This window comes from Triticum urartu, chromosome 2 (assembly GCF_003073215.2).
Source record: "Triticum urartu cultivar G1812 chromosome 2, Tu2.1, whole genome shotgun sequence".
NCBI lineage: Eukaryota > Viridiplantae > Streptophyta > Magnoliopsida > Poales > Poaceae > Triticum > Triticum urartu.
Window position 1 is genome coordinate 552,831,914 of NC_053023.1, and position 21,551 is coordinate 552,853,464.

A 21,551-nucleotide genomic window follows, 5' to 3' on the forward strand; every position below is an offset into this window, starting at 1 on the left:
TTCTTGAGGAAAGGTTGTATGTGATACAACCGGAAGGTTTTGTCAATCCTGAAAGATGCTAACAAGTATGCAAAGCTCCAGCAATCCTTCTAAGGACTGGAGTAAGCATCTCAGAGTTGGAATGTATGCTTTGATGAGATGATCAAAGTTTTTGGGTGTATACAAAGTTTATGAGAAACTTGTATTTCCAAAGAAGTGAGTGGGAGCACTATAGAATTTCTGATGAGTATATGTTGTTGATCAGAAATGACGTAGAATTTCTGGAAAGCGTATAGGGTTATTTGGAAAGTGTTTTTCAATGGAAAGCCTGGTTTAAGCTACTTGAACATTGAGCATCAAGATCTATAAGGATAGATCAAAACGCTTAATGGTACTTTCAAATGAGCACATACCTTGACATGATCTTGAAGGTGTTCAAGATGGATCAGTCAAAGAAGGAGTTCTTGCCTGAGTTGTAAGGTATGAATTTAAGACTTAAAGCTCGACCACGGCAGAAGAAAGAGGAAGGACGAAGGTCGTCCCCTATGCTTTTGTCATAGGCTCCATATGGTATGCCATGCTGAGTACCACACCTGATGTGTGCCTTGCCACATATTTGGCAAGAGGGTACAAAGGTGATCTAGGAGTAGATCACCAGATAGCGGTCTAAATTATCCTTAGAGGAATAAGGATATGTTTCTCGGTTATGGAAGTGATAAAGAGTTCGACGTAAAGAGTTACGTCGATGCAAGCTTAACACCTATCCGGATAGCTCTGAGTATAGATACCGGATACGTATAATGGATCAACAATTTAGAATAGCTCCAAGTAGAACAGTTATTTAAAATGGCTCCAAATGTAGCGTAGTAGTTGCATCTACAAGATGACATAGAAATTTGCGAAGTACATACGGATCTGAATGCTACAGACCCGTTGACTGAAACCTCTCTCACAAGCATAACATGATCAAACCCAGAACTCTTGGGTGTTAGTCACATGGGGATGTGACCTTGAGTGTTAATCACATATCGATGTGAACTGGATTATTGACTCTAGTGCAAGTGGGAGACTGTTGGAAATATGCCCTAGAGGCAATAATAAATTGGTTATTATTATATTTCCTTGTTCATGATAATCGTTTATTATCCATGCTAGAATTGTATTGATAGGAAACTCAGATACATGTGTGGATACATAGACAACACCATGTCCCTAGTAAGCCTCTAGTTGACTAGCTCGTTGATCAATAGATGGTTACGGTTTCCTGACCATGGACATTGGATGTCGTTGATAACGGGATCACATCATTAGGAGAATGATGTGATGGACAAGACCCAATCCTAAGCCTAGCACAAGATCATGTAGTTCGTATGCTAAAGCTTTTCTAATGTCAAGTATCATTTCCTTAGATCATGAGATTGTGCAACAACCGGATACCGTAGGAGTGCTTTGGGTGTGCCAAACGTCACAACGTAACTGGGTGGCTATAAAGGTACACTACAGGTATCTCCGAAAGTGTCTGTTGGGTTGGCATGAATCGAGACTGGGATTTGTCACTCCGTGTAAACGGAGAGGTATCTCTGGGCCCACTCGGTAGGACATCATCATAATGTGCAGAATGTGATCAAGGAGTTGATCACGGGATGATGTGTTATGGAACGAGTAAAGAGACTTGCCGGTAACGAGATTGAACAAGGTATCGGGATACCGACGATCGAATCTCGGGCAAGTATCGTACAGCTAGACAAAGGGAATTGTATACAGGATTGATTAAGTCCTTGACATCATGGTTCATCCGATGAGATCATCGTGGAGCATGTGGGAGCCAACATGGGTATCCAGATCCCGCTGTTGGTTATTGACCAGAGAGGTGTCTCGGTCATGTCTGCATGTTTCCCGAACCCGTAGGGTCTACACACTTAAGATTCGATGACGCTAGGGTTATAGGGAAAGTATGTACGCGGTTACCGAATGTTGTTCGGAGTCCCGGATGAGATCCCGGATGTCATGAGGAGTTCCATAATGGTCCGGAGGTAAATATTGATATATAGGAAGTATGGTCTTGGCCACCGAAAGTGTTCCGGGCATCATCGGTAGTGTACCGGGACCACCGGAGGGGTCCGGGGGTCCACCAGGTGGGGCCACCAGCCCCGGAGGCCTACATGGTCCAATAGTGGGAAGGGACCAGCCCCTATGTGGGCTGGGGCGCCTCCCACCAAGGCCCAAGGCGTCCTCAAGAGGAGAGGGGGCAAACCCTAGGCGCAGATGGGCCCTAAGGCCCACCCTAGGTGCGCCCCCCTCTCTCTCCCCCTTGGCCGCCTCCCAGATGGGATCTGGGGGCTGCCGCCACCCCTAGGGAGGGAACCCTAGGTGGGGGCGCAGCCCCTCCCCTTCCCCTATATATACTTGAGGTTTGGGGCTGCCCAACACATGACGATTCAATCTCCTTCTTGGCGCAGCCCTACCCCTCTCCCTCCTCGTCTCTTGCGGTGCTTGGCGAAGCCCTGCTGGAGTACCATGCTCCTCCACCACCACCACACCGTCGTGCTGCTGCTGGATGGAGTCTTCCCAACCTCTCCTTCTCCCCTTGCTGGATCAAGGCGTAGGAGACGTCACCGGGCTGTACGTGTGTTGAACACGGAGGTGCCGTCCGTTCGGCACTAGGATTATCGGTGATTTGGATCACGACGAGTACGACTCCATCAACCCTGTTCACTTGAACGCTTCCGCTTAGTGATCTACAAGGGTATGTAGATGCACTCTCCTTCCCCTCGTTGCTAGATTACTCCATAGATTGATCTTGGTGATGCGTAGAAAATTTTGAATTTCTGCTACGTTCCCCAACAAATATGACCTAAACGGCAGTGCCACAAATAAGTTGATATCATTATTAACTTTGCATCTTTTGGTTTCAATATTATGAATATGTGTATCACTACGATCGAGATCCAACGAACCATTTTAATTGGGTGTGTAACCATATATGTAAACAGAACAACAATTTATTCTCTTACTTAAATGAATAACCGTATTGCAATAAACATGATCAAATCATATTCATGCTCAATGCAAACACCAAATAACACTTATTTAGGTTCAACACTAATCCCGAAAGTATAGGGAGTGTGCGATGATGATCATATCAATTTTGGAACCACTTCCAACACACATCGTCACTTCACCCTTAACTAGTCTCTGTTCATTCTGCAACTCCCGTTTTGAGTTACTACTCTTAGCAACTGAACCAGTATCAAATACCGGGGGGTTTCTACGAACACTAGTAAAATACACATCAATAATCCGTATATCAAATATACCTTTGTTCACTTTGCCATCCTTCTTATCCGCCAAATACTTGGGGCAGTTCCGCTTCCAGTGACTAGTCCCTTTGCAGTAGAAGCACTTAGTCTCAGGCTTAGAACCAGACTTGGGCTTCATCACTTGACCAGCAACTTGCTTGCCATTCTTCTTAAAGTTCCCCTTCTTCCCTTTGCCCTTTTCTTGAAACTAGTGGTCTTATCTACCATCAACACTTGATATTGTTCTTGATTTCTACCTTCGTTGATTTCAGCATCACGAAGAGCTTGGGAATCATTTCCGTTATCCCTTGCATATCATAGTTCATCACGAAGTTCTACTAATTTGGTGATGGTGACTAGAGAATTCTGTCAATCACTATCTTATCTGGAAGATTAACTCCCACTTGATTCAAGTGATTGTAGTACCCAGACAATCTGAGCACATGCTCACTACTTGAGCTATTCTCCTCCATCTTTTAGCTATAGAACTTGTTGGAGACTTCATATCTCTCAACTTGGGTATTTGCTTGAAATATTAACTTCAACTCCTGGAACATCTCATATGGTCCATGACGTTCAAAACGTCTTTGAAGTCCCTATTCTAAGCCGTTTAAGCATGGTGCACTAAACTATCAAGTAGTCGTCATATTGAGCTAGCCAAACATTCATAACGTCTTCATCTGCTCCTGCAATAGGTCTGTCATCTAGCGGTGCATTAAGGACATAATTCTTCTGTGCAGCAATGAGGATAATCCTCATATCACGGATCCAATCCGCATCATTGCTACTAACATCTTTCAACTTAGTTTTCTCTAGGAACATATCAAAAATAAAATAGGGGAGCTAAACGTGAGCTATTGATCTACAACATAGATATGCTAATACTACCAGGACTAAGTTCATGATAAATTAAAGTTCAATTAATCATATTACTTAAGAACTCCCACTTAGACAGACATCCCTCTAATCTTCTAAGTGATCACGTGATCCATATCAACTAAACCATGTCCGATCATCACGTGAGATGGAGTAGTTTCAATGGTGAACATCACTATGTTGATCATATCTACTATATGATTCACGCTCGACCTTTCGGTCTCCGTGTTCCAAGGCCATATCTGTTATATGCTAGGCTCATCAAGTTTAACCTGAGTATTCCGCGTGTGCAACTGTTTTGCACCCGTTGTATTTGAACGTAGAGCCTATCACACCCGATCATCACGTGGTGTCTCAGCACAAAGAACTTTCGCAACGGTGCATACTCAGGGAGAACACTTGCACCTTGATAATTAGTGAGAGATCATCTTATAAAGCTACCGTCGAACTAAGTAAAATAAGATGTATAAAAGATAAACATCACATGCAATCAAAATATGTGACATGATATGGCCATCATCATCTTGTGCCTTTGATCTCCATCTCCAAAGCATCGTCGTGATCTCCATCGTCACCGGCATGACACCATGATCTCCATCATCTTGATCTATATCAATGTGTCATCACATGGTTGTCTCCCCAACAATTGTTCTTGCAACTATTGCTATCGCATAGCGATAAAGTAAAGCAATTATTTGGTGCTTGCATCTTATGCAATAGAGAGATAACCATAAGGCTTTTGCCAGTTGCCGATAACTTCAACAAAACATGATCATCTCATACAACAACTTATATCTCATCATGTCTTGACCATATCACATCACAACATGCCCTGCAAAAACAAGTTAGACGTCCTCTACTTTGTTGTTGCAAGTTTTACGTGGCTGCTACGGGCTGAGCAAGAACCGTTCTTACCTACGCATCAAAACCACAACGATAGTTTGTCAAGTTGGTGTTGTTTTAACCTTCGCAAGGACCGGGCGTAGCCACACTGGGTTCAACTAAAGTTGGAGAAACTGACACCCGCCAGCCACATGTGTGCAAAGCACGTCGGTAGAACCAATCTCGCGTAAGCGTACGCGTAATGTCGGTCTGGGCCGCTTCATCCAACAATACTGCCGAATCAAAGTATGACATGCTGGTAAGCAGTATGACTTATATCGCCCAAGAATCACTTGTGCTCTACTCGTGCATAACATCAACGCATAAAACCTGGCTTAGATGCCACTGTTGGGGAATGTAGTAATTTCAAAAAAATTCCTATGCACACGCAAGATCATGGTGATGCATAGCAACGAGAGGGGAGAGTGTTGTCCACGTACCCTCGTAGACCGAAAGCGGAAGCGTTAGCACAACGTGGTTGATGTAGTCGTACGTCTTCACGATCCGACCGATTAAGTACCGAACGCACGGCACCTCCGAGTTCAGCACACGTTCAGCCCGATGACGTCCCTCTAACTCCGATCTATTGGGGAACGTAGTAATTTCAAAAAAATTCCTACGCACACGCAAGATCATGGTGATGCATAGCAACGAGAGGGGAGAGTGTTGTCTACGTACCCTCGTAGACCGATAGCGGAAGCGTTATGACAACGCGGTTGATGTAGTCGTACGTCTTCACGGCCCGACTGATCAAGCACCGAAACTACGGCACCTCCGAGTTTTAGCACACGTTCAGCTCGATGACGATCCCCAGACTCCGATCCAGCAAAGTGTCGGGGACGAATTCCGTCAGCACGATGGCGTGGTGACGATCTTGATGTTCTACCGTCGCAGGGCTTCGCCTAAGCACCGCTACAATATTATCGAGGAGTATGGTGGAAGGGGGCACCGCACACGGCTAAGAAAACGATCACGAGGATCAAATTGTGTGTCTATAGTTGCCCCCTGCCCCCGTATATAAAGGCGCAAAGGGGGGTGCGGCCGGCCCTAGGAGGAGGCGCGCCGGAGGAGAGGGAAGAAAGGAAAGGGGGGTGTCGCCCCCCTCCTTGTCCAATTCGGACTTGGGGGGAAGGGGCACGCGGCAGCCCCTAGGGCTCCTCTCCTCTTCCTCCACTAGGCCCATTAAGGCCCATTAGGTTACCGGGGGGTTCCGGTAACCTCCCGGTACTCCGGTAAAATGCCGATTTCACCCGGAACACTTCCGATGTCCAAACATAGGCTTCCAATATATCAATCTTTATGTCTCGACCATTTCGAGACTCCTCGTCATGTCCGTGATCACACATCCGAGACTCCGAACAAACTTCGGTACATCAAAATATATAAACTCATAATGAAACTGTCATCGTAACGTTAAGCGTGCGGACCCTACGGGTTCGAGAACAATGTAGACATGACCGAGACATGTCTCCGGCCAATAACCAATAGCGGAACCTGGATGCTCATATTGGCTCCCACATATTCTATGAAGATCTTTTATCGGTCAGACCGCATAACAACATACTTTGTTCCCTTTGTCATCGGTATGTTACTTGCCCGAGATTCGATCGTCGGTATCTCAATACCTAGTTCAATCTCGTTACCGGCAAGTATCTTTACTCGTTTCGTAATACATCATCTCACAACTAACTCATTAGTTGCAATGCTTGCAAGGCTTATGTGATGTGCATTACCGAGAGGGCCCTGAGATACCTCTCCGACAATCAGAGCGACAAATCCTAATCTTGAAATACGCCAACCCAACATGTACCTTTGGAGACACCTGTAGAGCACCTTTATAATCACCCAGTTACGTTGTGACGTTTGGTAGCACACAAAGTGTTCCTCCGGTAAACGGGAGTTGCATAATCTCATAGTCATAGGAACATGTATAAGTCATGAAGAAAGCAATAGCAACATACTAAACGATCGGGTGCTAAGCTAATGGAATGGGTCATGTCAATCACATCATTCTCCTAATGATGTGATCCCGTTAATCAAATGACAACACATGTATATGGTTAGGAAACATAACCATCTTTGATTAACGAGCTAGTCAAGTAGAGGCACACTAGTGACGTTTAGTTTGTCTATGTATTCACACAAGTATTATGTTTCCGGATAATACAATTCTAGCATGAATAAGAAACATTTATCATGATATAAGGAAATAAAATAATAACTTTATTATTGCCTCTAGGGCATATTTCCTTCAGTCTCCCACTTGCACTAGAGTCAATAATCTAGATTACACAGTAATGATTCCAACACCCATGGAGCTTTGGTGCTGATCATGTTTTGCTCGTGGAACAGGCTTAGTCAATGGGTCTGCTACATTCAGATCCGTATGTATCTTGGAAATCTCTATGTCTCCCACCTGGACTAGATCCCGGATGGAATTGAAGTGTCTCTTGATGTGCTTGGTTCTCTTGTGAAATCTGGATTACTTTGCCAAGGCAATTGCACCAGTATTGTCACAAAAGATTTTCATTGGACCCGATGCACTAGGTATGACACCTAGATCGGATATGAACTCCTTCATCCAGACTCCTTCGTTTGCTGCTTCCAAAGCAGCTATGTACTCTGCTTCACATGTAGATCCTGCCACAACGCTTTGTTTAGAACTGCACCAACTGACAACTCCACCGTTGAATGTAAACACGTATCCGGTTTGCGATTTAGAATCGTCTGGATCAGTGTCAAAGCTTGCATCAACGTAACCATTTACGATGAGCTCTTTGTCACCTCCATATACAAGAAACATATCCTTAGTCCTTTTCAGATATTTCAGGATGTTTTTGACTGCTGTCCAGTGATCCACTCCTGGATTACTTTGGTACCTCCCTGCTAGACTTATAGCAAGACACACATCAGGTCTGGTACACAGCATTGCATACATGATAGAGCCTATGGCTGAAGCATAGGGAACATCTTTCATGTTCTCTCTATCTTCTGCATTGGTCGGGCATTGAGTCTTACTCAATTTCACACCTTGTAACACAGGCAAGAATCCTTTCTTTTCTTGATCCATTTTGAACTTCTTCAAAACTTTGTCAAGGTATGTGCTTTGTGAAAGTCCAATTAAGCGTCTTGATCTATCTCTATAGATCTTAATGCCCAATGTGTAAGCAGCTTCACCGAGGTCTTTCATTGAAAAACTCTTATTCAAGTATCCCTTTATGCTATCCAGAAATTCTATATCATTTCCGATTAGTAATATGTCATCTACATATAATATCAGAAATGCTACAGAGCTCCCACTCACTTTCTTGTAAATACAGGCTTCTCCAAAAGTCTGTACAAAACCAAATGCTTTGATCACACTATCAAAGCGTTTATTCCAACTCCGAGAGGCTTGCACCAGTCCATAAATGGATCGCTGGATCTTGCACACTTTGTTAGCTCCCTTTGGATCGACAAAACCTTCCGGCTGCATCATATACAACTCTTCTTCCAGAAATCCATTCAGGAATGCAGTTTTTACATCCATCTGCCAAATTTCATAATTATAAAATGCGGCAATTGCTAACATGATTCAGACAGACTTAAGCATCGCTACGGGTGAGAAGGTCTCATTGTAGTCAATCCCTTGAACTTGTCGAAAACCTTTTGCGACAAGTCGAGCTTTGTAGACAGTAACATTACCGTCAGCGTCAGTCTTCTTCTTGAAGATCCATTTATTCTCAATTGCTTGCCGATCTTTGGGCAAGTCAATCAAAGTACACACTTTGTTCTCATACATGGATCCCATCTCATATTTCATGGCTTCAAGCCATTTTGCGGAATCTGGGCTCACCATCGCTTCTCCATAGTTCGTAGGTTCATCATGATCTAGTAGCATGACTTCCAGAACAGGATTACTGTACCACCCTAGTGCGGATCTTACTCTGGTTGATCTACGAGGTTTAGTAGTATCTTGTTCTGAAGTTTCATGATCATCATCATTAGCTTCCTCACTAATTGGTGTAGGTGTCATAGAAACCGGTTTCTGTGATGTACTACTTTCCAATAAGGGAGAAGGTACAGTTACCTCATCAAGTTCTACTTTCCTCCCATTCACTTCTTTCGAGAGAAACTCCTTCTCTCGAAAGTTTCTGAATTTAGCAATGAAAGTCTTGCCTTCGGATCAGTGATAGAAGGTGTATCCAATAGTTTCCTTTGGATATCCTATGAAGACACATTTCTCCGATTTGGGTTCGAGCTTATCAGGTTGAAGCTTTTTCACATTAGCATCGCAGCCCCAAACTTTCAGAAACGACAACTTTGGTTTCTTGCCAAACCACAGTTCATAAGGCGTCGTCTCAACGGATTTTGATGGTGCCCTATTTAACGTGAATGCGGCCGTCTCTAAAGCATAACCCCAAAACGATAGCGGTAAACCAGTAAGAGACATCATAGATCGCACCATATCTAGTAAAGTATGATTACGACGTTCGGACACACCATTACGTTGTGGTGTTCCGGGTGGCGTGAGTTGCGAAACTATTCCGCATTGTTTCAAATGTACACCAAACTCGTAACTCAAATATTCTCCTCCATGATCAGATCGTAGGAATTTTATTTTCTTGTTACGATGATTTTCAACTTCACTCTGAAATTCTTTGAACTTTTCAAATGTTTCAGACTTATGTTTCATTAAGTAGATATACCCATATCTGCTTAAGTCATCTGTGAAGGTGAGAAAATAACGATATCCGCCACGAGCCTCAACATTCATCGGACCACATACATCTGTATGTATGATTTCCAACAAATCTGTTGCTCTCTCCACAGTACCGGAGAACGGTGTTTTGGTCATCTTGCCCATAAGGCACGGTTCGCAAGTACCAAGTGATTCATAATCAAGTGGTTCCAAAAGTCCATCAGTATGGAGTTTCTTCATGCGCTTTACACCGATATGACCTAAACGGCAGTGCCACAAATAAGCTGCACTATCATTATCAACTCTACATCTTTTGGCTTCAACATTATGAATATGTGTATCACTACTATCGAGATTCATCAAAAATACACCAATCTTCAAGGGTGCATGACCATAAAAGATATTACTCATATAAATAGAACAACCATTATTCTCTGATTTAAATGAATAACCGTCTCGCATCAAACAAGATCCAGATATAATGTTCATGCTTAACGCTGGCACCAAATAACAATTATTTAGGTCTAATACTAATCCCGAAGGTAGATGTAGAGGTAGTGTGCCGACCGCGATCACATCGACTTTGGAACCATTTCCCACGCGCATCGTCACCTCGTCCTTAGCCAATCTTCGCTTAATCCGTAGTCCTTGTTTTGAGTTGCAAATATTAGCAACAGAACCAGTATCAAATACCCAGGTGCTACTGCGAGCATTAGTAAGGTACACATCAATAACATGTATATCGTATATACCTTTGTTCATCTTGCCATCCTTCTTATCCGCCAAATACTTGGGGCAGTTCCGCTTCCAGTGACTAGTTTGCTTGCAGTAGAAGCACTCAGTTTCAGGCTTAGGTCCAGACTTGGGTTTCTTCTCCTGAGCAGCAACTTGCTTGTTGTTCTTCTTGAAGTTCCCCTTCTTCTTCCCCTTGCCCCTTTTCTTGAAACTAGTGGTCTTGTTGACCATCAACACTTGATGCTCCTTCTTGATTTCTACCTCCGCAGCTTTTAGCATTGCGAAGAGCTCGGGAATTGTCTTATCCATCCCTTGCATATTATAGTTCATCACGAAGCTCTTGTAGGTAGGTGGAAGTGATTGGAGAATTCTGTCAATGACGCAATCATCCGGAAGATTAACTCCCAGTTGAATCAAGTGATAATTATACCCAGACATGTTGAGTATATGCTCACTGACAGAACTGTTCTCCTCCATCTTGCAGCTATAGAACTTATTGGAGACTTCATATCTCTCAATTCGGGCATTTGCTTGAAATATTAGCTTCAACTCCTGGAACATCTCATATGCTCCATGACGTTCAAAACATCGTTGAAGACACGGTTCTAAGCCGTAAAGAATGGCACATTGAACTATCGAGTAGTCATCAGCTTTGCTCTGCCAGACGTTCTTAACGTCGTCAGTTGCATCAGCAGTGGGCTTGGCACCCAGCAGTGCTTCCAGGACGTAATTCTTCTGTGCAGCAATGAGGATAATCCTCAAGTTACGGACCCAGTTCGTATAATTGCTACCATCATCTTTCAACATTGCTTTCTCAAGGAATGCATTAAAATTCAATGGAACAACAGCACGGGCCATCTATCTATAAACAAGCAAGATACTATCAGGTACTAAGTTCATGATAAACTTAAGTTCAATTAATCATATTACTTAAGAACTCCCACTTAGAAACACATCCCTCTAATCTTCTAAGTGATCACGTGATCCAAATCAACTAAACCATAACTGATCATCACGTGAAATGGAGTAGTTTTCAATGGTGAACATCACTATATTGATCATATCTACTATATGATTCACGCTCGACCTTTCGGTCTCCATGTTCCGAGGCCATATCTGTATATGATTGGCTCGTCAAGTATAACCTGAGTATTCCGCGTGTGCAACTGTTTTGCACCCGTTGTATTTGAACGTAGAGCCTATCACACCTGATCATCACGTGGTGTCTCAGCACGAAGAACTTTTGCAACGGTGCATACTCAGGGAGAACACTTCTTGATAATTAGTGAGAGATCATCTTAAAATGCTACCGTCAATCAAAGCAAGATAAGATGCATAAAAGATAAACATCACATGCAATCAAGATAAGTGATATGATATGGCCATCATCATCTTGTGCTTGTGATCTCCATCTTCGAAGCACCGTCATGATCACCATCGACACCGGCGTGGCACCTTGATCACCATCGTAGCATCGTTGTCGTCTCGCCAATCTTATGCTTCCACGACTATCGCTACCGCTTAGTGATAAAGTAAAGCATTACAGCGCAATTGTATTGCATACAATAAAGCGACAACCATATGGCTCCTGCCAGTTGCCGATAACTTGGTTACAAAACATGATCATCTCATACAATAAAATTTAGCATCATGCCTTGACCATATCACATCACAACATGCCCTGCAAAAACAAGTTAGACGTCATCTACTTTGTTTGTTGCAAGTTTTACGTGGCTGCTATGGGCTTAGAAAGAACCAATCTTACCTACGCATCAAAAACCACAACGATAGTTTGTCAAGTTGGTGCTGTTTTAACCTTCGCAAGGACCGGGCGTAGCCACACTCGGTTCAACTAAAGTTGGAGAAACTAACACCCGCGAGCCACCTGTGTGCAAAGCACGTCGGTAGAACCAATCTCGCGTAAGCGTACGCGTAATGTCGGTCCGGGCCGCTTCATCCAACAATACCGCCGAACCAAAGTATGACATGCTGGTAAGCAGTATGACTTATATCGCCCACAACTCACTTGTGTTCTACTCGTGCATATAACATCAACACATAAAACCTAGGCTCGGATGCCACTGTTGGGGAACGTAGTAATTTCAAAAAAAATCCTACGCACACGCAAGATCATGGTGATGCATAGCAATGAGAGGGGAGAGTGTTGTCTACGTACCCTCGTAGACCGATAGTGGAAGCGTTATGACAACGCGGTTGATGTAGTCGTACGTCTTCACGGCCTGACCGATCAAGCACCGAAACTACGGCACCTCCGAGTTTTAGCACACGTTCAGCTCGATGACGATCCCCGGACTCCAATCCAGCAAAGTGTCGGGGAAGAGTTCCGTCAGCACGACGGCGTGGTGACGATCTTGATGTTCTACTGTCGCAGGGCTTCGCCTAAGCACCGCTACAATATTATCAAGGAGTATGGTGGAAGGGGGCACTGCACACGGCTAAGAAAACGATCACGAGGATCAAATTGTGTGTCTAGAGGTGCCCCCTACCATCGTATATAAAGGAGCAAAGGAGGGGTGCGGCCGGCCCTAGGAGGAGGCGCGCCGGAGGAGTCCTACTCCTACCGGGAGTAGGACTCCCCCCCTTTCCCTAGTTGGATTAGGACTTGGGGGGAAGGAGGAGAGGGAAGAAAGGAAAGGGGGAGGCGCTGCCCCCCCCCTCCTTGTCCAATTCGGACTTGGGGGGGAGGGGCGCGCGGCAGCCCCTAGGCCTCCTCTCCTCTTCCTCCACTAGGCCCATTAAGGCCCATTAGGTTACCGGGGGGGTTCCGGTAACCTCCCGGTACTCCGGTAAAATGCCGATTTCACCCGGAACACTTCCGATGTCCAAACATAGGCTTCCAATATATCAATCTTTATGTCTCGACCATTTCGAGACTCCTCGTCATGTCCGTGATCACATCCGGGACTCTGAACAAACTTAGGTACATCAAAATATATAAACTCATAATGAAACTGTCATCGTAACGTTAAGCGTGCGGACCCTACGGGTTCAAGAACAATGTAGACATGACCGAGACATGTCTCCGGTCAATAACCAATAGCGGAACCTGGATGCTCATATTGGCTCCCATATATTCTAATAAGGTCTTTTATCGGTCAGACCGCATAATAACATACTTTGTTCCCTTTGTCATCGGTATGTTACTTGCCCGAGATTCGATCGTCGGTATCTCAATACCTAGTTCAATCTCGTTACCGGCAAGTCTCTTTACTCGTTTCGTAATACATCATCTCGCAACTAACTCATTAGTTGCAATGCTTGCAAGGCTTATGTGATGTGCATTACCGAGAGGGCCCTGAGATACCTCTCCGACAATCGGAGCGACAAATCCTAATCTCGAAATACGTCAACCCAACATGTACCTTTGGAGACACCTGTAGAGCACCTTTATAATCACCCAGTTATGTTGTGACGTTTGGTAGCACACAAAGTATTCCTCCGGTAAACGGGAGTTGCATAATCTCATAGTCATAGGAACATGTATAAGTCATGAAGAAAGCAATAGCAACATACTAAACGATCGGGTGCTAAGCTAATGGAATGGGTCATGTCAATCACATCATTCTCCTAATGATGTGATCCCGTTAATCAAATGACAACACATGTCTATGGTTAGGAAACATAACCATCTTTGATTAACGAGCTAGTCAAGTAGAGGCACACTAGTGACGTTTAGTTTGTCTATGTATTCACACAAGTATTATGTTTCCGGATAATACAATTCTAGCATGAATAATAAACATTTATCATGATATAAGGAAATAAAATAATAACTTTATTATTGCCTCTAGGGCATATTTCCTTCACGATCCAGCCGAGTGTTGAGGGAGAGTTTCGTCAGCACGACGGCGTGGTGACGATGTTGATGTTCTACCGACGCAGGGCTTCACCTAAGCACCGCTACAGTATTATCAAGGTGGACTATGGTGGAGGGGGCACCGCACACGGCTAAGAGATGATCAGCTTGTGTGTCTAGAGGTGCCCCCTGCCCATGTATATAAAAAAGCAAGGGGGGAGGCGGCCGGCCTAGGAGGAGGGCGCGCCAAGGGGGGAGTCCTACTCCTACCGGGAGTAGGGCTCCTCCTTTCCTTGTTGGAGTAGGAGAGAAGGAAAGAGGAGGAGAGGGAGACGGAAAAGGGGGATGCACCCCTTGTCCAATTCGGAGCAGAGGGGGGCGCAGACCTCCTTCCTTTTGGCCTCTCTCCTCTATTCCCGTATGGCCCAATAAGGCCCATATACTCCTCGGCGAATTCCCGTAACTCTCCGGTACTTCGAAAAATACCCGAATCACTCAGAACCTTTCCGAAGTCCGAATATAGTCGTCCAATATATCGATCTTTACGTCTCGACCATTTCAAGACTCCTCGTCATTTCCCCGATCTCATCCGGGACTCCGAACTCCTTCGGTACATCAAAACACATAAACTCATAATATAACTGTCATCGTAGCGTTAAGCGTGCGGACCCTACGGGTTCGAGAACTATGTAGACATGACCGAGAAACGTTTCCGGTCAATAACCAATAGCGGAACCTGAATGCTCATATTGACTCCTACATATTCTACGAAGATCTTTATCGGTCAGACCGCATAACAACATACGTTGTTCCCTTTGTCATCGGTATGTTACTTGCCCGAGATTCGATCGTCGGCATCTCAATACCTAGTTCAATCTCGTTACTGGCAAGTCTGTTTACTCGTTCCGTAATACATCATCTCGCAACTAACTCATTAGTTGCAATGCTTGCAAGGCTTAGGTCATGTGCATTACCGAGAGGGCCCGAAGATACCTCTCCGACAATCAGAGTGACAAATCCTAATCTCGAAATACGTCAACCCAACAAGTACCTTCAGAGACACCTGTAGAGCACTTTTATAATCACACAGTTACGTTGTGACATTTGGTAGCACACAAAGTGTTCCTCCGGTAAACGGGAGTTGCATAATCTCATAGTCATAGGAACATGTATAAGTCATGAAGAAAGCAATAGCAACATACTAAACGATCGAGTGCTAAGCTAACGGAATGGGTCAAGTCAATCACATCATTCTCCTAATGATGTGATCCCGTTAATCAAATGACAACTCATGTCTATGGTTAGGAAATATAACCATCTTTGATCAACGAGCTAGTCAAGTAGAGGCATACTAGTGACACTCTGTTTGTCTATGTATTCACACATGTATTATGTTTCCGGTTAATACAATTCTTGCATGAATAATAAACATTTATCATGATATAAGGAAATGAATAATAACTTTATTATTGCCTCTAGGGCATATTTCCTTCAACGGGCGCCTTGCAGAGTGGATATAGCCACTATATGGTCGGCAAACGACATAATGCCTCGTATATAGGGCGGCAAGAAAAGCTCAAGGCTCGTGAGCCGCTCGAGATCGACTCGTTTTTTTGACTCGACTCGAGATCGACTTAAAAAAACGAGCTGAGTACGAACACTTTCTGTAGATCGGTCGAGAAACGAGCCGATCTTGAGCCAATACTGACTTGCTCGATTTTAGCTTGATAGCTCGGTATAATATCATTATGTTAAATGATCATGTCATATATTAAAAGGAAATAGGATAATTTATTACCATATAGGTCATCTAGAATTTTTTTTCTTTCTTTCTATTTTATCTATTTACTAGCAACATGGAAGCTTAATTAAGTCTAGAGAAAATTTAGACCTTATTATGGTACGTGGTCGGCCGTATGTTAAACATCCTGTTATTTTTGGCAAAAGTTCTCAAGCATATGCACCTTCATTTTTCTTTTCTTTCATCAACGAAGATGAGCTCTCCCGAGCATGATGAGACGGACGTACCTTCAGTTGGAGTTAGCCTTTTTTTCACTTTCACGTCATCTAGTTGGTACTATAGTTTATAAATAAATGAAGGATATCTGAATAATATTTTGATTGGAATAATTTTTTGTAGTGCCTTTTTATGTCATGTTGTGCCTTATCTATTTGGAATAATAATTGTAGATTTTACAATTTTTATCGTCTCATTTAGCTAGAAACTAGCTCGAGATTGTTACAAGTTGAGCATGAGTCATATTCTATAACTCGACCTTGAGCTTCACTCAATATGAGCTCGCTCCAATTTTAATATGAGTTGAGCTGAGCCAAGTCCAACTCGTTCAAACTCGACTCGTTTGCAGCTCTGCTGAACTAACGAAGAACTCTTCCGAACTAGGCTTTCGCCCTGCGCGGCATAGTGCCTGGTATGCTGAACTAATGGAGAACAGCATAGTGCCTGGTATGCTGAACTAACGAAGAACGGCATAGTGCCTGGTCCCACATCGAATAATATTGGTAAAAAATAATCTCATGCGACTTCTATTTAGCAAAACAGTTTATTCTTCTCGTGGCAGTTTTTTCTTGGTGACAGGGGTGTGCCATGTTAATCGACCAGTGGGCTTCTTTCCCTTCTACCGAACTTGTGGCCCGGTTTATATAAAGCTACGATCAACATACTGACACTCGTATACAACACGCCACCACAAACACACAACCAAGACAAGATACAAAGGAGTCGACGAACAAAAACACCATCCCAGACAACTCAGAGCAAACAACAATTGGACAAATAGAGCATCATTAAGAGTCGACAGAGCTCTCAAACTTGGCTGTGCCACCGCGAAGAGACGAAGGGCACAACACCAAAGCGCCGCCACCGTTCAATTCAAAGGATCGGGGTCTACATCCGGAGCACCACGAAAGACAAAGGGCTACCGCGACGGTGCCTTCAAGAAGAGAACGGCTCCCATGGACTTCTCAATGGAAGTGAGCACATGAGGTTTGAAAAAATGTTAAGAATCCTCCAAAATGTGAAGGGGAGGAAGAACTCCCATAGAAATTTTCAAAGTCAATACTACAATCCAATGGGCCCATAGGAAACATTTCCTATATGATTTCATTCCTATGAAATTCCAACAAAATTCCTTTATTCCAAATGGGCCTCTCACCATACGAAGGAGTATGTTTTAATCTCCACCAATGATTCAATTAAAAGGGGTGCTGAAGTAAACCCCAAATACAATGCATCCATAATTTCTTGCTGGTTTCTAGTTGATTTGTGAAATCATCTCTTGAGGAACCTTTTGAACCATCCGGCGGAGCGCTTGGGGTACCGCTTCCGACCATGGTTGTAGTCCACAAAGTGTAACCCGAAGCGCACCGTGTACCCGCTCGCCCACTCAAAATTGTCTAACAGCGACCAAGCGAAGTACCCCTTCACGTTCGCCCCATCCCTGTAGTAAAGTCAGCACAATGAACTCTCAGTTGATGTCTTGACATAGTTGGATTCTAAAAGTCAAGGTGCTAGCTCTGACCTGATCGCACTCAGCAGGGCATCAAGGTGCATGTGGTGGTACTCTATCCTGGCATCGTCCTTGAGAGCTTCCTCGAGTGGTAGGCTCTTGTTGTTGGCTTCATCGACGCCTATAATATAGAGAGAAGACACATAATTTTTCAGATAAGTTTCAACCTGGTTCCTCACCATTTTCCAGGGGAGGAAAATGTACTTGCCATTTTCAGTGATGTAGACGAGCGGATTGCGGTACTTCTCCTTGAGATAAAGTAGAAGATCATGGAACCCTTTAGGGTAGACGTAGAGCCAAGGTGAAGCAGCCTAAATGCATGTCACTTACTCGGTCAACTGAACCACCAGACAAAGAAAGTGGGGAGAAAACTGACGGAAGATTTGCTTGTTTATGTGGGTAAGTTGCAAGTTACCTGAGGACCTATGGGGACACCATTTCGGACACCTGATATAATTGGGCAATGTTAGCATGTTTTGCTAAAACGGGGTCATTTGCTTAACATTGTTAGGCTGGCAAACAAGAACAGAGACAGATTGATCATTGACTGAGAGTGATCAACTCACCTGTCTTTCTTTCAAGAAAAGAAAAGAAAGATCAACTCACCGGTCAGATTAGCTTGAGCATCCGTAGAGTAGCTGTTCCTCAGGCCATTTGATAGAGGAAGGCTATCCGCGTAGTTTGTAGTATAGTAGTTGATTCCAATGAAGTCGAATGAACCCTTCACCAATTTAGACTGTTTTTTGGTGAACCGCGGCAGACGGTTTCCGACCAATTCTTTCATGCTCCCAGGGTAGTCTCCTCTGGCGAGCGGGTCCAAAAACCTACAGGGGTTTTATTCTTGGTGAGGTCAATCTGCATTCTTTTCTAAACTTCTAAAATGAAATTACACAGGAATCACACGTAGAGAGTTTACCATCCAAGCATGAATTCTATGGCGCGTCTCGTCGCGATGACACTTGATTTTGAACGAGACAAGGGAGTGAACCAGTTTGACACCAAACTTATTCCGATCTTCCCCTTCTGCACGGCCTGCATTTCATCGATGTGCATCATATCAATCAACACGTTCATGGATGAACCGCAACTGCATGATATATATGATGAAGGGCTGGGTCAGTCACCTTATATTTCTGTTTATACAATCTAGCGGCTGCTGCATGAGCGAGTATCTGATGGTGGGCTGCAGTGTAGGGCTCCCTTCCTGAATCTCCGGCGCTGCAGTTTGCCTTCTCCCAGGGCGAACACCGGCCCGGTGCAAATACGCCCCTTTCATAACCTGTGACACAGAAGGACCAGGGCTCGTTGAACGTGATCCAGTGCTTCACCCGATCTCCGAATTCTCTGAAGCAGACTTCAGCATAATCTTTGTAGTCATTTCTGCACCAGTGTCAGTTGGTTATTTTGCAAGTTAATGTATACAGATTTTTAGAAGATAAATAGTGGTTGACTTACATGATATTAGGGCTAAGAAATCCTCCATATTTGTCTTCCAATCCCTGTGGAGAGTCCCAGTGGAAAAGGGTCACAAATGGTTGCACCCCTGCAGGTATATAAAGATTTAAAATCTTAAAAATTGTATGATGAAATAAAGGACCTGATGCCCCATGCAGTTTGATAAATTGGATAACCTAATTAAATACTGACAGTTAGACGGCCTACCTTTGGACAGCAGCTCATCGATCAAGTTATTGTAATACTTGATGCCTTCTCGGTTGACTCCACCTTTCAGAGTTCCATCTGTCATGCATTAAGACATTATATGATCAATGTGAACATAATATATAAATTATATAAATTAGGAAATGGCAAGATAGTGCAGAATATTCTAGTTGAGAACAAAAATGAGAGTGGTAAGTATTGAGTCTGAAAATATCATACCTGGAAGAATTCTTGTCCATGAGATGGAGAACCTGTATGCGTCCATTCCCATATCCTTCATGAGGCGCACATCTTCCTGCGTTTTGGCAAATTAGGATCAGTACTACCTAGTTTCTTCTTGTTGGATTGGAACTGATATTCAAAGATCTTGTCACAGTATGATCTTAATCAACAACTTTGAGCACATGATTTATGACAAATCTTAAAGATCTAATTAAAAAGCAGTACATATAAACTATCCCTACCTTATAAAGATGGTAGGAGTCCACTGCCACATCCCCATTGCTTCTATCGGCGATTTTATCTGCCAAAGTTTTTAACCTTTATGAGAAAAAGGCTACTCTGAACTTCAGTTTGAAATGAAAATTACTTTCCTGGTTATCACACCATTGGTCAATAGAATGGCCTGGTTGTCAACAAAACTAAAAATTTGGACATGGAAATTTGGTAAGACTTTATGAAAATTTCATGCTGTGAAATAAATAAAAATCTAATTTCTGTTGCTCTCACTCCCTAAAAAGGCCTTTGATAATGTTCCTGAGTGCTGAACATTTTTCTATAAAAAGATATAGACGCTGCGTGTAGAAGATGTATATACATGCCTGGGTGCTGGTGAGTGAAGTTGTCCCAGATGCTTGGTCCCCTGCCCCCCTCCATTGCACCACCCTCATACTGCATGCATGTGAATGTCCAATAATGTAGATATCGTTAAATAATTCTAAGAGGAGACCAGATCCAGAACCGAAGATTTCATAATGTAGAGAGACAATTGGCCAATCACTGCTGGGTCCAGATCAAGGATCAACTTGTTAAACGTGTACGTCAAGTTGTATAGTTAGGATTAGATTAAGTTTGTTGTGCGGGTCATTCTTATCTAATCCCAGCACACGTTGTAATCCTAACTACCTGTATCTATTCTGTACCATGTACGTGAATATAAATAGAGAAGAGGCCGGAGGTAATCACCACGGCAAAACAATCTTTCTAACTCAACTCATATATGCTGAACTTGAGTACAGTTAGTTTTCTCCAACTTGTTACTATCATCCATAATTCCAGACCATTTTTTCCTGCTCCGTCCATGCATTTCCAAGAACATACCCTGTTTTAACTTTTGATTGTATTCCTAAGAGTCCGGCCACGCAGCATCAGGTTATGCTACAGCTTTCATGCTAACAAATTGTGCTGAACTAACAAATGAAACCAACGACCTACTCTACCCATGGATCAACGAAGGAACAGCGAGCGGAAACCTGATAGGACGAGGTGGCCGTCCCAAAGAGGAAGCCCTTGGGGAAGCTCCTCCGGCTTATCGGCCGCCGACCATGGGCGCCGCCGTAGGCGCTGGTGGCGACAACAAGAAGGAGAAGCGGGAGGACAGCCGCCGCCACTGCTCTTGCAGCCATATGGAGTAATGACAGAGGCTATGTTGCAGCGTCAAAGGCTTCCCTTGGCACCACCTATATAGGCCGGTATCTAGCAGAAAAACCAATCTGGCCCAATAATTTCTTCTTCTGAGATGAGATGGCAGGGAACCATGTGTAGTGTTTTTTATGTGCTAGAGACCAAGAACACATGCTCGCATGTGTTCATTTTTGGAACTGCTGTCTCTGAGTGGCGATCAGAGTGATGGGGACGACACAGGCTCGGGATGTGTTGATTTTTTGGAATTGCTCGCATGAAGGAAGAGAACTGCTGCAGATCGGTGGGCTGTGCTGCTCGTGTACCATGCGCGCGCGCTCTGACTGACTCTAGCTGCAGCTGGATCGTCAGCACGCGGCTAGCTACCGCATCAGCCAATACACACGGACACGGGCATTTCTCGTGGCTGTACTAGTATAGTGCTTAATCAGATGGCTGGGTCATGGCGTAGC

The 21,551-nt window shown here is 43.8% G+C and overlaps 1 protein-coding gene across 1 annotated transcript; it reads right to left on the bottom strand.

The window, feature by feature from the left end:
- Positions 1–17,349: 17,349 nt before the first annotated feature.
- Positions 17,350–21,124, bottom strand: LOC125538703 (beta-glucosidase 12-like). Its single transcript, XM_048701978.1, has 13 exons — positions 20,931–21,124; positions 20,280–20,349; positions 19,923–19,981; positions 19,678–19,753; positions 19,459–19,536; positions 19,252–19,339; positions 18,921–19,176; positions 18,713–18,828; positions 18,403–18,620; positions 18,212–18,243; positions 18,005–18,107; positions 17,809–17,917; positions 17,350–17,727 (listed from the first exon to the last, which is right to left on the bottom strand). Exons 1-13 carry the CDS (start codon positions 21,081–21,083, stop codon positions 17,559–17,561), a joined length of 1,527 nt encoding a protein of 508 aa, XP_048557935.1. The 5' UTR covers positions 21,084–21,124; the 3' UTR covers positions 17,350–17,558.
- Positions 21,125–21,551: the final 427 nt, after the last annotated feature.